General features: G+C 39.6%; 1 protein-coding gene across 8 annotated transcripts in view; it reads right to left on the minus strand.

The window, feature by feature from the left end:
* The window catches only part of FNDC3A (fibronectin type III domain containing 3A), a 240,211-nt gene that overhangs the window by 6,100 nt on the left and 217,402 nt on the right, over positions 1-16,709 (minus strand). For 7 of the 8 annotated variants that reach the window (XM_033947816.1, XM_033947812.1, XM_033947815.1 and 4 more), the window contains 3 exons: positions 15,484-15,696; positions 5,637-5,803; positions 2,663-2,790 (listed from right to left, as the gene is read on the minus strand). In XM_033947816.1, coding sequence (XP_033803707.1) covers positions 2,663-2,790; positions 5,637-5,803; positions 15,484-15,696 — 508 coding nt within the window. Of the gene's footprint in view, positions 1-2,662; positions 2,791-5,636; positions 5,804-6,831; positions 7,008-15,483; positions 15,697-16,709 lie in introns of those variants that run through there. The other variant, XM_033947819.1, reaches the window with a different exon arrangement.

Below are 16,709 nucleotides of genomic sequence, written 5' to 3' on the forward strand. Positions count from 1 at the left end.
CTATCCTGAAAACTTGACTAGCTAGTGTTCCCCTAGGACAGGGTTGGTGAAACACTGGTTTGCACCCTCTGCTAAGATGTTTTACTGCACATTATGTTGATATTAAGTAATATGCTATGCCAAGGCTTGACAAATCCCAGGTTCCAGGTTGCCATGGCACCTTGAAATTCCACTGTTGCACCTGGGATTTCTTGCCCCTGAATGTTTATGCTACCGGAAGCATGTTCCTCCTGTCTGTGCACTGTGATTTAGCTCAGGAAAGCCTGAACCATGTGGTGCAGGAAATTTTCAGTGTCTTGTGGTTTCAAGTCTCATGGGACTTAAAACTATGAGACCAGTTCAAACTTCCTGCACTGCATGGCTCAAGCTTTCAGTGAGGCCAACTGCAGTGTAGAAGTTGGAAACGTGCTGTTCTTTACAGGTGAAAAAAAATTATAATCAAGGTATAATGTTGAAAAAACACAAGAAAGACAAGAGCTCAAGATAACTGTGTAAATAGTCTTTCACTTGATTAAATGCAGTACACTAAACTATATTGTACAAAGTCATTAATATTCACTTTATATAAGAAAGAGAAATTATATATTAAACAAAAAGAATATAAATTATAAGCAATGATTGAAGTATGAGCTCCATAACGGAGCTTGTCTCCACAGAGCTCTTTATCTCTGAGCATATGTGAAGATTAACTTTAATACACCTTCTACAATATAGTTTAGAGTGTACTGCATTTAATCAAGTGAGACTATTTACACAGGTTTCTTTACAGGTAGCAAGGTGAGGGGAATTAGACGGCAGGCTCAGAGAAAGAGAGTGAGATAGAGTGCTCACCTGGATAAGGGCTGGGGGGGGAAGGATATAAGAGAGAGACTGTGAAAAGGCAGGAGAGATTACATGAGAGAGTGAGGCACAGACAAGATAAAGATTGGGGTGGGGTATATGAGAGAGAGAAAACTGGGTAAAGGCTGGGGATGTATTTGTGAGAGAAAGAGAGACACTGTGGCTAGGAAGGGGATATAGGTATGAGTTCTAACAGAACAGAGAATCAAATCTGCTTTGGTCATTAAAGAGCTGTGAGAACCTTAGTACCTTTCTCATTTGAGTTTGGGAAAGGGTCTGACTGCCAGAGGAACTAGGATATAGGCATAAATGAGATGCTATATGCAGGTTGTTACTAGGAAATATTGCACGACTCTGTCTTTGAATAGTCTCCTGGAAGAGAAGTATGCTGACTTCTTGTTTTGTTATATGCAAAGGGGTCTACCTGGGATGTTACCATTTTTGACACAGCTGGTTATATTGGCATCAAAAAATCATCTGTATAACTGCAGAGCTCAACTGAGCCTGTCTGCCAACTATTGGGTAAGTGTATGGCTTTCAGGAATGTTCATATTGCTATTGCTTGATTCTAGATTCTGACTTTTTGGGCCAAAGTGATCATGATCCTGTACCTCTGTTTATGTAATATATGGAACAAGTTCCTGGAGTCTCAAAAAATCGTTAATGAACAGTCTATTTTAATAACATACACATAAAAGGGGTTTTATAAGTTAGGTGTTATATTATATTTTACATAAATGTGTGTGTATATATATATCTCAATGTAGATGAGCATATCTGTGATTGTCATATTTTTGCCTTGCCCAGTGGTCCGTACATGTTTCTCAGTCTTATTAAATGCTGGTATAAAATAATTTCTACCAAAAAACCACTCAGCATTCAATTCTTCACAGACAGTTCGGTTTATTTTCACTGGTTACTGTATTTTGCATTATAAGATGGCACATAGCATTTTAAAATCAATTCTATTAGACATCATCTCCTTTGCCGCTTTTCTGTTCAGTGCTCTGCTTAAGGCAACACTGCACATCACCAGCTTGAGCTATTATTACACCATACTCGACCGACCAGATGGTTTCAGACGTCATCACTCTTGGCCCAACCTTCGGTAACAATGGCTGTCACCCCGACCGGCTGGAGATCGCAACCCCTAGTGGAATCCGTGCGTGAAGCAGGGAAAGGAAATACAGTTGGCCCCAATGCAGGTTAAAAATAAAAACACACCATGAAGCCATTCAACCTGCACTCAAACTCACTGCAGACAGAACCTGGGGTGATCCTTGCTCCCAAGGGGTGATCCCTGAGCTCCCAGACTGTTAGTGCAGGCCAGCAAGTGGGTGCATTACAAATCAGTCTGCTCCTTGGCTAGTCATCTGACCTCAGAGTCTGAGCTCTCTCATAGCCAGAGATGTCCCAAGCTGGGAGTTTTCAGCAACACCAATAAAAAGCCTCGTGATCAGATGAAAAAAAAATAAAAAAATTTAACTGAATTAAATGAAAGATAAACTCGAGCAGAACAGACAGGCTTCTACCATCTCGTGTATAGAGAGACAAACTAAGGAGGTACAGGACAGCCCAGGGTGAATGGAGGTGGAGTGAAGAAAATGCTGATGAGGCTTCCCCATGAGAAGGGATTGACTACCCAAGAGTTCAGGAATGATATGCCTATTGCACTAGAATTTTGCTTTCTCTATCCATTTAGGGGGTGGTGGTGTGGGATGCATCCTAATATTACACCGAGGAAGAATCAAAATATTTAAAAAAGCTATGATAAGTATGATTTAACAATATCATAAAATACTTTGTTAAAAAAAAAACCTACCTGTCTAAATTCAGATTCCTTTCCCACCAGAAGCTGAAGACAGTAAATAATTGGATCCCCCTTCACTGACTGCAAATTCTCCCATATGATATCACAACTGTGATCATTTACTCGGTCTATTCTTGGAGCTGAAATAAAAGAGGTAAAAGATATTATTGACTGCCAAATGAGTCAAGTGATACATTTAAAGGCTTTACTATCTACTCATATAAGAACAAATCTTCTAGTATAGAAAAACCAAGTTTCAGTCCTATTTCTCCAATCATCAATCTAAAGTTACATTTAACAACTCATCATCGGATCTTTTTACTTGTAATAATAGGGTGCCTCAAGGTTCTATTCTCTCTCCGTTACTATTTAACATTTTTCTATCCCCTCTCCTCACTCTCTGTCAGGCCATTGGATTCTCCACCTTCGCCTACGCATATGATATCCAGTTACTGCATCTTCTTAACTCTGAAAATATACATAATCTCAGAGATTAACCATAAACTAAACCAAATTAGGTTGTGGCTGAACAAAAACATGTTAGTGTTAAATACTACAAAAACAAAAACTATGATTTTCCCCTGGAAAGAGGGGATTTCTCTATGCGCCCCAATTTAATTGAGTATCACACTAGATTGAGTCTCTTCTATAAAAATCCTCTGGGTCATTTTTGACAAAAACTTGTCATTCCATGAACACATAGGTAACGTGGTTAAGTCCTGTTTCTTCAAGCTCCGGATGATTCGTTCAATCTCAAAATTTTTAAAGCCCAAGTCTTTGAACATTCTGGTCCACTCATTAGTCATCGCAAAATTAGACTACTGCAATAGTTTACTTACCAGAATCACACAGAAGGAAATCAGACGCCTACAAATAATTCAAAACGCCGCCATCAAGCTCATTACAAAATCTAAAAAATTTGATCACGTGACTCCTCTCTTACATAAAGCACACTGGTTGCCAATAAAACATAGGATTTCTTATAAAATTTCTCTATTAACCTTCAAAACACTACAAACTAATACAAATTAATATCTGGATTTGTGAATAAAAAAACAAAAAACTGGTCTTTGGGACATTTGGAGCATTGAGATCAAGCATCAAATTACTGCGTCTCAATGGACACGAATTTAGTCTTGGAGGATGAGATGTACAGTGTCTGCATCTATGAGACAAACTTGATTTTTTTCTTTTACATAGAGCTTTCTGGACCCCTGTTCGTTTACAAAAATTAGATAGCTCTAAGTCTAATAGATGTTGGCACTGTCATCTTGAGGCTGGGACATTAGATCATCTTTTATTCTATTGTCCATTTATATTGATATTTTGGAAATCGATATGGACCCAAATAAATAGGTTGTTAGAAAATCTGGTGGCCTTGACATACGATACTATTTTATTTGGCATGTCAATGAGAGCGAAAAGTCAGATTTCTTTAAAAAAACAATAAGCTTTTACTTATTTTGACTGGAGTTGCCATTCAACAGATTACATTCAATTGGAAAAATCAGAGCGGATTAAATTACAGTTTCTGGTGGAGTTCTGTATGTCATATATATAAAATAGAAAGAACATTAGCAATACAGAGAGGCTATTTTGGTAAATTTCAAGAGGTTTGGGGACCATTAATAGACTTTTGAAATGAACAATAAACATTTTCCCATAATAAGATAATTGAAATGAGGGGATGGAAATGGGTGGGTGGGATGGTATTTTTTGATATTTTATTAAATCATATAATGTATAATATAATATATGAATATTTTTGATGGAAAGGGGGGTTAAATTTCATGATTTTCAGATATTATAGCAAATCAAATGTTATTTCCTGTTACACTTGATGTAAGTTGTAAAAACGAATACAAATTATAATGAATATTTTAAAAAAAGAAAATGTTAATCATCAAAAAAAACAACACACTACAAAGTAAAACCCCTCAATTCATCGAAAAATCTCTCATTCCTTATGAGCCTTCCAGTATCCTTAGATCTACAGACTGCAAACTATTAACTGTTCCCTCATTGCGAATAATCGCATGAGGCTAGAGGCATTCCCTGAAGGAGATTGGGAATTGGAAGCCACCAGTACATACTGTTGTATGCTCACGACATCCAGCAAAGGCGCTGGTCATAATTCTGAGATACCAGTGACACTGACTGGTCAACAGGGACTGTTGAAGAAGGTCGCTACAATCGAGCCCAAGACCTGTTACTTTTCAGTAGTCTATGGAGCTTAGAACTTAGATCTGCCTAGTCAGGGGACATGCATTACCTAACCCTAGAGTTCTAAAAATACCATTACACTTCAGCTTATATAGAACTATAGGAAAAACATTATATAGTTGTGCAGGGCCTTGAGCACTTGCAGATTCACCAGCCCAGTCATAACCTTGAGAAGAAGTAAGAACAGAGATCCGGTTATTGTGGTTGGTGGAGAGCAATGCTGATTACTGCAAGGTGAGGGGTGGAATTAAGAAATGTTGGTCATCACGAGGGGGAGGAAAGGGCAAGATAAATGGCAATCATCACAGGAAGGAGGGGTGGAGGCTTCCTAAAAATGTAATTGCCTCCATTAACAGACCTAAACAATGCTGTTAGTCTGTGGTTGATGTCCTTAATGACCTACAGGAGAAGAAAAAGATCATTAAAACTTGAAATTTCTTTTTTTAATTATTAGGAGTTTAATAATATAGGTCCCCTTTTATCAAGCTGTGCTAGAAGTTTTTAGCATGTACCGATGCGGTAAATGCTTTCACGCTCATAGAATTCCTAGGAGCGTCAGAGCACTTACCTCACTGGCCCATGCTAAAAACCGCTAGTGCAGCTTGATAAAGGTGGGGTGGGTGGATGGGGTGGATAATATAGATCACATTTTCCTTTTCTTAAAAAGTAAAATAAAAAATGTTTCCAGGACTTCATTTTATAAAGAAATGAGCAATCAAATTCAATGTAGCTTGTATGGATCAAAATACAGATAAACACTCACCTTTAAGGGCAGCTGGGACGGATTTAGTAGTAGTGAAAATATAATCTTCTGAAAAGGAACCTTCACCAGCTTCATTACAAGCTTGAATACGAAATTTATAGGAGATTGACTCATTGAGTCTTTGCACTTTGAATGTATGACATGGTCCTTTATATAAAGATACAAATCTGAAAGAAGACACACCTTTAATTAAATGCTTTAGGTGTTACAAAATCAGCGATGCATAGACTCAAAAAAACATCAAAAGGACTAAACAAAATAGGAAAGTTGTTTACCTTTAGAAAGTGTTCGTCTCAATAGACAGCAGGATTAATCAGACACTGAGACAGGCAAGCTTCTTTTCAAATTCTTTCCCCACCTTCCTTATTAGTGCTTTGTATTTGACTTGCAATTCCTTATGCTGTTTCCTATTATCTACAAACCAAAAGAAAGGCAAGGGAGGCGTCTCCTCAGGTGAACAAACAGTCTTTATTGGAAATAGATGGGACCATCTATTTCCAGTCAAGACTGTTTGACTGAAGAGATGTCTCCCTTGCCTTTCTTTTGGTTTGTCTATATTCTAAGCCAGGTGTTCTTTCTTTACCTGTCCGCTATTTCCTATTATCTTCCATTTTCTGAAGGAAACTCTAAATTCTAACAGCCTGCTTCACCAAATTTTTATCCATGTTGGCTGTCTGACTTTCCTTCTATCTTTTTAAATATACGCAGTCCTGTTCTTAAGTCAGATTTGTATGTAACTCAGAACTTGTAGATTTTACTTCTGCTCTCAGGTGACAAAAGGGCCAACTATCCCTACCAAGGTTCCCTCTAAGATACAGCATGCACAACCACACATTGTTCTTAATGTGGCTATGCATCATTCCTGAATCTGCTACAGGAGAAGTGTAGGAGTCTATGCCACTGGAAATACTACTCAGTGAAATCAAATGAAGCTGTGACCGCGTTCTTAAGTATAAGTCGAACTTAAGTCAGGTGTCTAACTTGGGGACTGCCTATAGTGGATTCTCTCAGATTTAGGCTTTCAGGATAATATTTTTGACCATCACCCACACCTGATATAAAACTTTTGGCCTTTAAAGCTGCTCTTAAGTTTTTAAAATTATTTTCCTATTATCATCAGTCTCTGTTTATTAAAATCTTTTCCTATAGCACCTTTCAAAAAACATACTGGACTTAGTACTTACAAACGGGGAAAGTGTTTCTGAGGTTATAGTGGGTGATCATTTGGCATCCAGTGATCACCACATTGTGTGGACTTTGCCTCCACTCCAGGTGAAGAGGAAACATCAGAATGAAGTAGTTTCCACTTTGCAATAAAGAAAGAATAGTAGTATTGCGCTGGAGATTTTATGAGTGACCTTTGGCGCTTTCCTGATGAAGCCCCGAGTAAACACACGGGAGCGAAGAGAGTCAATAGAAAATCAATAAGAGGGAGAAAAAGAAAAAATAAGCTAAGTAGTTCTGAAATGCACTTAATGGCAAAGGATTAATAAATTAGTGAATGATTATTTAAACACAAGGAATATTAACTAAGAAAAAGAATATTAACTACTATAAGGTACAGAGAAAATAAACGGGATTGATGATAGCTCAATACATCATTCACTGGCTTTGAAGTATATCTCGGTCCTTTGATTGTGAGCACTTGAGACCCCTGTTTTTCTCTTAAATACCTATATAAGGTAGTGAGTACTGACTTGTGTGACAGCGTTTGTTTGCAAGGTGATAGTGTTATTCACAATACGAATTAAGAGGAAGATGGTTTAATATTAAGACAGGTGTAGAATGCTCATTCAAAAGTAAAGGTTCTAGACTTAATTCCTTCATGTAATTCCCCTATCTGAACAAAGTTAGTTTTGGGGTTTTTTTTGTTATCTGGATGGGAACATCTGGAAGAAATAGGAAAGCAGTGGGTAAAACTGAAAGGAACTACTGTGAGGGCAACAAACCATTTTGTAAGGAAAATAAGTAAAAGAGGAAAAAGAAGACTGTTTTGGTTCTCAAAAGTAGTAGCTGAAAAGATAAGGGAAAAAAAGAGGTTAGTTTTCATAAACTACAAAAGATTGCAGAAAGAGAAAGACAGGCAAAATATCTGGAAAAGTTAATAGAGACTGGTCCAGTAGTCAGGAAAGCAAAGATGCAAATGAAATAAAAAAATAGCAGACCCAGTAAAACAAGAGGACAGGACTTTTTTTTTTTAAAAAGATGTATTAGTGATAGGAGGAAGTGCAAAAGTGGCATTGTGAGACTCAAAACTGAAGGGGAGGAATATCTAGAAGCTGATAAAAATAAGTCTGAATTGCTTTACAAAAATTTATGTTCTGTGTTTACAGCTGAAGTACCAAGAGCAGAACTGCAGAAGACAAATCACTACCTTAGAATTACATGGTTCTAATAATAATAATAATAACTTTATTCTTCTATACCGCCACAATCTTGCGACTTCTAGGCGGTTTACAATCAAGAGAGCGAAACACAATATGCAGATATACAATAGGAAATACAGATAGCATAGACTTTAAGAAAGCAAGAATATAGAAATACAATTTGCTTAGCAAGAGTATAAGATGTACATTTTGGTAGCTAATGTCCGAGAGGACCTGTTTGGAATAAGCCGCATGTTTTAGAAAATAACAATGAAAAATTACGATATTATAAAGATAATAGTTTATATGTATCAAAGTTCCGTGAGATTCAGGTGGACTAAGGAGGGGGGGATAAAGGTAGGGGGGTGGTGGGAAGAGGTAAGGGGGGGTAAAGGTAGGGTTAGGGGTTGGGGAGACCGTTCTTGGGGAAAGAGAGGGGAAAGCGGGTCAATTGTTTAGGTATTTCAGGAACAGGTAAGTTTTTAGGCGCTTCCTAAATTCCCCGTAGGTAGTGGGCGAAAGCAGTTGATCTAGGTCTTTACCCCATAGAGCTGCTTGGTGAGAGAGAAGGTGTTCGTGGTGTTTTTTCAGTTTGCAACCTCTAACTGGAGGAGAAATGAATTTTGAGTGTGAATTTCTCTTGCGTTTGTTGTTGGAAAATGAGAAAAGGTCTGTTATATACTTGGGGGCAAGTCCATAAAGTACTTTGAAGCAGATGCAGGCGAATTTAAACCTTCCCATGCTTCCGTTGGCAGCCAGTGCAACTGCCGATAGTAAGGTGTCACCTGGTCGAATTTCTTCAGCCCGAAGATAAGCCTGACCGCAGCATTTTGCATTATTTGAAGTCGTCTCATATTCTTTTGGGAGATTGCTAGATAGGCGATGTTGCAGTAGTCGAGTTGACTCTGTACAAGGGATTGCACTAGGATTCTGAAAGTAGATGTATCGAAGTATGATTTAATGGATCTGAGTTTCCAGAGTGTAAGAAAACCCTTTCTGAATAGGGAGTCCACTTGTTCCTTCATAGTTAGGCATTGGTCTAGAGTAACACCTAATATCTTTATGTTGGGCTGGATAGGGTAATTGAGTTTATTGATGCATAGTGGGGTTTTCCTGTCAAGTGGGTGAGGGGAGGCAACGAAGAATTTTGTTTTTTCTGTGTTAAGTTTGAGCTTGAAATCTGTCATCCATTGTTCCATCTCATTTATGGCATCGGATACCTTGGGAATGGTTTCGGAGATAGAGTTAGCGAATGAGATGATGATTGTAAAGTCATCTGCGTAGCTGAACAGTTTTATCCCCAGTTGGGTTAGTTTCACACCTAATGAGGACATGTAAATATTGAAAAGCAGTGGGGAAAGCGGTGACCCTTGTGGTACTCCGGATGAGTTGCTCCAGGTATCGGAGTGATTGTTGTTAAAGCGTACCTGGTAAGAACGGGATGTGAGGAAGCCACGAAACCAGTTCAGTACCTCAGCCCTGATACCAATGGCGTCTAGGCATTGCAGCATTTTCTCATGGTCTACCAGATCGAATGCAGAGCTCATGTCGAATTGCATGATCAGGGCGTTGAGGGCCTTGCTAAATAATAGGCGCAAATAGTCTAGGATAGCAGCGATTACTGTCTCCGTACTGAATAGGGGTCTAAAGCCGGATTGAGTTTCATGCAGGACAGAGAATTGGTTAAGATATTCCATCAGTTGGGTGTGAACTAATCCCTCCATGATTTTTACAATGAATGGGATAGATGCTATAGGTCTGTAATTGGTTATTAGCGCTGGGGATTCTTTTCTATTTTTTGGGATGGGGATTATTATTATGTGACCGTTGTTAGTAAGGAAAAGTCCCATTTTTTAGGTTGTGGGCTAAGTAGTGTAGTAGTGATATTTTAAATTCTGATGGTGCCGCTTTCATAATCTCTGGGGGGCACGTATCAAGGATGCAATGAGATTTAGAGTATTTGTTGTATAGTTTGGTGTAGGTATTTCATTCTAGATCTTGAAAGGAATTCCAGATCATGGCTGTTGGTATTTCATTGTCATTTGAGTTAGCTATTTGGTAATTGCTGGGGATGATTGTTACATCGTTATTTCTTATAGTTACTTCTTAGGTTTTTAATTTTGGAATCAAAATATAGGGCTAGATCTTTCGCAGTGGGTAACTTCGTGTTGTGCACAGGTGTGGTGTGGCGGGTGGTGTCAAATAGATTTGTGACTATGTTGAATAGCTCTTTTGTATTGGTTCCTTGTGAACCATTGCAGGATAGGTTAATTTTGGTAGAGTAGAACGCTTTTTGTTTGTCTTGTCTTTTATTAGTTGTTTGTAGGTTTTTATGTAGGCTCTCCATTTGTTGCGGTCTATCAATTCTCCTGTTTTATTCCAAATTCTTTCTAGTCGCCTAGCTAGTTGTTTCATTTTTAGTAGTTCGGCGTCGAACCATTTGTTGTATTTGTTTGCATTGCTTTTGCTTATATGTATGGGGGCGATTTTATCTAGGATGGATGTGCTGGTTGTCTTCCAGTGGTCCCAAAAATCTACTCCTTCCTCTATTACTGTCTGCAGTTCGTATTCTGACCAGTATTCTTCTGGATTAATGTAACCTCTTGTTTGATGTTCTTTTTTTATCATCGGATGCGTTTTAGATTTTCAGTTCAACCAGATCAGCTTAAAATAATAAGTGAAATGGTTGGACCAGATGTCGTGATGCCAGGTGCCTTCAGACAGAGAGATGACTGGGTCAAGGTTTTCCTTTGTGGACACTGCAACCAGATCTAAGTGATGGCCTTTTTCGTGAGTTTGTGTAGGTACGGGGATGTTGTAGTTGAGTAGAGATAGAAAGTTTTTAAGCTCTTTTGTGTCTGTGTTGTTCTCTTCGTCTAGGTGTAAGTCTAACTGTACCGAAAGTCATTCTCAGGAATTTGAAGTGGAGGTTTGTGGGGCAATTTGGTGTTCAATGACATGTGTGGATTTACCATGTAATTTCTTATGAAATGAAGGAACGGTTAAGTTGCAATAAATCCTCGTGAGTGTTGTAACATCTACATGTCAGATAGAACCCAGAAGTCATTGGAGTTAAAAATACTGAAAATTATCACTTAAAACCCTGTAATTCTAAGATTGCGAAATGCAAATAGGGATGGAGGTGTGGTAGACCCTGATCGATTTTCAGGGGATTGTGCTCATGAGGAGCTAGGAGCTAGCTAAACTAAAAGGTGGACAAAGCGATGGGAACAGATGGTATACATCCAAGGGTACTAAAGGAACTTAGGAAAGTTCTGGCAGCTCTACTGGCTGATCTTTTTAATGATTCTCTAGAATCGGGAATGGTACAGGAGGACTGGAGAAGGGCAGATGTGGACCTTCTTCACAAAAGTGGAAGGAAGAAGTAGGAAACTACAGGCCAGAAAATCTGACTTCTGTTGTAAGTAAATGAATGGAAATGCTTTTAAAACAGAAAAGTGACATTTCTAGAATCCAGTGGATTACAGGACCTGAGGCAACCTGGTTTCACAAAAGGCAGGCCTTGTCAGACAAATCTGATCAATTGCTTTGACTAGGTGACCAGAGAATTAGATAGAAAGAGTGTGTTAGATGTGGTATATTTAGACTTTAGCAAAGCCTTTGACAGTGTTACACAAAAGCATCTAATAAATAAACCGAGTGCCCTCGGGATGGGCCCCAAAGTGATGGACTGGGTCAAGAACTGGTTGAATGGAAGGTGACAGAGGGCAATGGTCAGTGGAGATCTCTCCGAGGAAAGGAATGTTACCAGTGGTATGCCTCAAAGTTTGGTTTTTGGGCCTATTCTTTTTACCATTTTTGTAAGCAATATTGTGGAAGGGCTGACAGGTAAGATTTGCCTTTTTGTGGATGATACCAAAATCTGCAATAGAGTGAACACCCCACATGTATGAATAAAATGAGGAAGGACCTAGCAAAGCTTGAAGAATGGTCTGACATTTGACAGCTAAGATTTAATGCTAAGAAATGCAAGGTCATGTAAGAAACAAAACTTCTTCCTTTTCATGGGATTGATAAAACCCTTTACGTTTAATGAAGTGATCTTAATTTTCAACATTAATATTCAATGAGATGTTGTAAGGGGAGTCTGTTGCAGGAGCTGAAGTTGGTTAAACATCCTGTAGAGAGCTGTAACTTACAAATCCAGTAGATAAGTAAACATCAAAAAATGACAATGAGCAAAAATACTCATCAAAACCAGAGATCAAAAGGAGAAAAAGTAGAAAACAATTTTGGGGGCACATGAAGTCAGCAGGATGTAGCACAAAGTCGCGATACAACAAGGGGAAAAATATCAGTAGCACATGAAAAGATCAGCCATGAAAAAATGCCTAAAAGCATCAGCTAAAAGATCACTTACTGTGGATTGAATGCTCATGAAGGAATTTCTGAAGAACAGCAGGATCGTCGTAGTTCCAAGTGTTATTTCGGTAAGTAACTTTCATTCTTGCAGGGTAAAAAAAGACCGTACTGTGCACCCAACGCTTTCAACTTCGGTCTTATTTCCAAAAATAGCTTTCTGCATTTGGCTGTGGCATTAGACAGGTCAGGAATAAATATCAATTTCTTGTTCTGAAATTGTAGATTAGAGTTGGCTCTAGTCACCTGCATAATTTGTATTGCCTGGGAATATCTTAATACTTTGAAGATCAGAGGGCGCGGAGTTGAGGTGTTAGGATTAGATTTAGTTGGTATTCTATGTGCTCTCTCTATCGGCGGATTGAATTGGACATTTAATAAGGCCAGTAACAGATTTTGAAGAAAGGAAACTAAATTGGTACAATAGCTTTGGGTAGCCCAAGAATGTGTACATTTTTTCTCTGCATCCTATTATTCATATCTTCGATTTTGGCCTGCAGGATATCAATTTTGTGACGCTTACACTCAAAAGCCACGTGTAAGTCATTGTGAGTAGTAGCATGTTCCTCCAAAAGCTCAATTCTGGCATTAAATTGAGTAATTTGGGTATTTATATTAGCAATGTTTTGTTTTATCTCTGAAGTTGTCTGAAGATTTTGTTGCATCAGCGCCGTAAGGAGTTTTATATTAGCAGCGAGATAATCATCAGGGCCATCATGTTGGTTGGGAGGCAAAGGCATACGTAAGGCCTTCTCTGGCGTCGGTAAGTCTTGTTTAGAGCATTTTGTCGCAGAATGAATAGCAAAAGCGCTATCATTTTTAACTTGTTTAGTAAACATCGTCCCATCTAGAGAAATGGCCTGCTTTAAAAGATTACCTAGACATGAACTTCAAACATCAAACACCCCAAAATTACAGGTGTCTAATGGGGTATGAATATCATCATAAGTTCATCGGGACCTCATACAAGGCTATTTGATTGATCAAATGCTTTAAAATGTATAAGAAAATCAGCAAAAAAGAAGCAAAAGTACTTAGCTTGTCCCAACAGGAGCCCAGCCATTTCACTACTTAAAGCTTCCTCAGTGGTTAATGTAGGGGTGTCCAACCTTTTGGCTTCCCTGGGCCGCATTGGACGAAAAAAAAATTTCTGGGGCTGCACAAACACTAACACTAGCTGATAAGCAAAAAAAAGGTTGAGCAGGTCCCAAATTTGCACTCACTAATATAGAAGATGTACATATCTAATAATAAACCTTCATAAAAAGCAGTAATACATAACCTGACTGACTGATCCTCCATGTGCACCGCTGACAGTGAGAGCAGCAACAGGCTTCCGCATCCCCCCTCTGATGAGCAGGGATGCGCGCTCCTGGTTCTCCCATTCACTTCTATTACAGCTACGGTGAGCCTCATCAGAGCGGGGATGCTAAATCAGCTGTCAGCAGCACATGTGAAGGATCGTTTAATCAGGGTACATATTACTGCTTTTCTGGCCTCCCACTTTGAGCTTAGGCTCCCTCAAAATGAACATCTCCCCTGCTGTAGCTAGTAGGGATTCACTCCAGATTTTTTTCTGTGATCCTCCTACTTCACCGGAAACTCTACTGCCACCTGCAGTTAGTACCCAAGCATGCAAGAGCTCCAACTAAATATGTGAAGTAAGGAATAATGGGAAACTTCCCAAACAAATAAGCTGTTCTGTTTGAACAGAACAGCACTTGATCAATGAACCAGTAACAGTGAACAGAAGCATCAAAAGAGCTCAGGTAGTACCCCTGTAGACGCCAAGAACATATTATACAGAATTATTTAGGGCCCAAACAACTAACTGGTATACAAGATACATACTTAGAAACAGAAGCATGATGGCAGATAAAGGCCAAATGGCCCATCCAGTCTGATCATCCGCAGTAACCATTATCTCTTCCCCTCTCTAAGAGATCCCACGTGTCTATTCCATGCTTTCTTGAATTCAGAGTCTCTGTCTACACCACCTCTTCCAGGAGACTGTTCCATGCATCTACCACCCTTTCTATAAAAAGTATTTCCTTAGATTCTCCTGAGTCTATCACAGAATGAGAAAATAGGCAAGCGCAGGGATGACAGGGTGGGGGTCCAGAATGACACACCTATCTACTGTAAGAGCAAAGCGATCTGGATCCTCCATGCATATTGGACGCTTCAAAAGGATGTCTGGATGCATTTGCAACCAGAGGTCATGGCCAGTGTGAATACGCAGCAGATCTGTGCACCATGGCCTGCGAGGCGAAGCCAGAGCCACTAGAATGACCTCTCCCTGATGAGTTGCAATCCACTGAAGGATTACTGAATAAAATAATGAGGAGAGCATAACAGAAACACTCCTTTAGGCTTGTGTGCAGAACGGAAAAACGGCAGGTGGCAATACAGCTCTTGGTGAACCAGGAGGGTCACAGAAAAAAATCTGGAGTGGATTTCTTCTGCATATGGCTTGCGGCCATGAAGAGATAACCTGCTTGTCCAGAATGACACACCTATTGCACTGGAAATTAAATTTATAATAAAATAAAAATGATTAAATATCTGGCTAAATTTGTGTGAGAAAGCCAGTCAGCACAACAAGCTGTCCAGACTAGGGTTTTTTTTAAACTGAATATCAGAAAAAAAATTATCTGGATAAGTTCTGCTGGTAGCAAATAAAATTATTCAGATATCTAGATATTTTACTGCTTGACAGCTTTACGAATATAGGGCTGGGTTTTATTTATTTTATTTTTGTTTTGAGGAGTATGGTAGATGGGAGAGAAGGTGGGTAGAGGAGAAGTAGAGGCCACCTAGTTCCACACAATGCTTCATTAACTGTATCTACACTACACATTAATATTACAGTATTTGCAATTGAATATTAACAATGCTGCAAAATGCACTTTTTAAAACGTATGATTATGCACTTCCTATAAAACATAATACATTTTGGCTGCACTTAAAACTTAACAGGATTATTAAATGTCAATTTACATGTCTGCACAACTCTAAAGATTCCAGACATTAATATGGGATACTACAATGGCGTACAATGCACTGCTACGCTGAACGGAGAACATAATTTTAACACTCACCTTCCATTCTTATCTTCCATTTGAAGGTGATATTGAATGGAATCTGAAGTTGAAGTCCTGACTGTGCCTTCTCCCCACTTCAGCTTCAAGCTCTGATGACTGTACACAGCACACTCTAGACGTGGTGGATCAGGAGGGAAAGGCTTTGTCATCAATTTCACTGTGTGACTGAAAGGACCAGCACCCAGGCTATTTAGGGCTTGAATTCGTATTCTAATAAATAAAATAGATAAAATTGAATTAACAAGTTGTTCACACTTGGGCACAAAATTTAGGCATCCCCTAGTCAAGCTATGTATTTCAGTGAATCTTTAAGAAAACAAGAAGTTGGCACAACCTCTGTATACCACAACGTTAAAAATATCTTTCTGAAAATGTCATTTAATAAGCACTATTTAATTGCAGCTTTTCACACATTCAGAACATGAGAACACTGAATACAGCAAGTATAAAAGTTTAGACAATGGGCTAGATTCACAAAGCAAACCGATCGTGTACCAATCGATTTGCGACCCCTATGCGACCTGATTTCCCTCCGGCCTGATTCACTTACCTCTCTGCCGACCATCCTCTGATCCGTGTGTGCAAATGAGGGGAACGGCATGCAAAGTAGGCAGGGACACAATTCACTAAGCAAAACCTGCAACACCAACTGGGTTGGCCGATCACAAACAAGCGACTGCTGAGGACCAGCCGCTCAAACCCTTTCTGGCTGCCCTGCCTTCTGCCTCCCTGCTTCTCTGCCATAGCCCTGATCTCCTGCCTGTCCTGAATGAATCTCCTGCTCTCAGCCCACCCTGCTCAGCCCCAATTCTCCTGCCTTTTGCCACCCTGCTCAGCCTTGATTCTCCTGCCTTTCTGCTTCCCTGCTTATCCCCAATTATCCTGCCTTTCTGCAGCCCTGCTCTTGCTGTCCTGACTGTTGCTGGCTCTTAAAAAGCATCGGCTCTCTCACACGCTTCTCAGGGCATGTTCTCCTCCCCAGCCTCCTGAGCTAAAACTTTCGCGAGCCCGTTTTATTCTCCCGTGTCCCAGGCTAGCCTGTACCTTCCCCGCAGTGCAACCCCGCTTTAAACCCGCGGGTTAAAACCATGGGCTCACACTCTGGGGAAGGGCAGGCTAGCCTGGGACATGGGAGAGTAAACGGGCTCGCGAAAAGTTTCACAGCTCTCGAAAAAAAAAATCTTCCCTCCTCTGATCGCAGGTACCCAACCCCATTGCACGCT

The sequence above is a fragment of the Geotrypetes seraphini genome, chromosome 6 (genome assembly GCF_902459505.1).
Source record: "Geotrypetes seraphini chromosome 6, aGeoSer1.1, whole genome shotgun sequence".
In the NCBI taxonomy this organism is placed as follows: domain Eukaryota; kingdom Metazoa; phylum Chordata; class Amphibia; order Gymnophiona; family Dermophiidae; genus Geotrypetes; species Geotrypetes seraphini.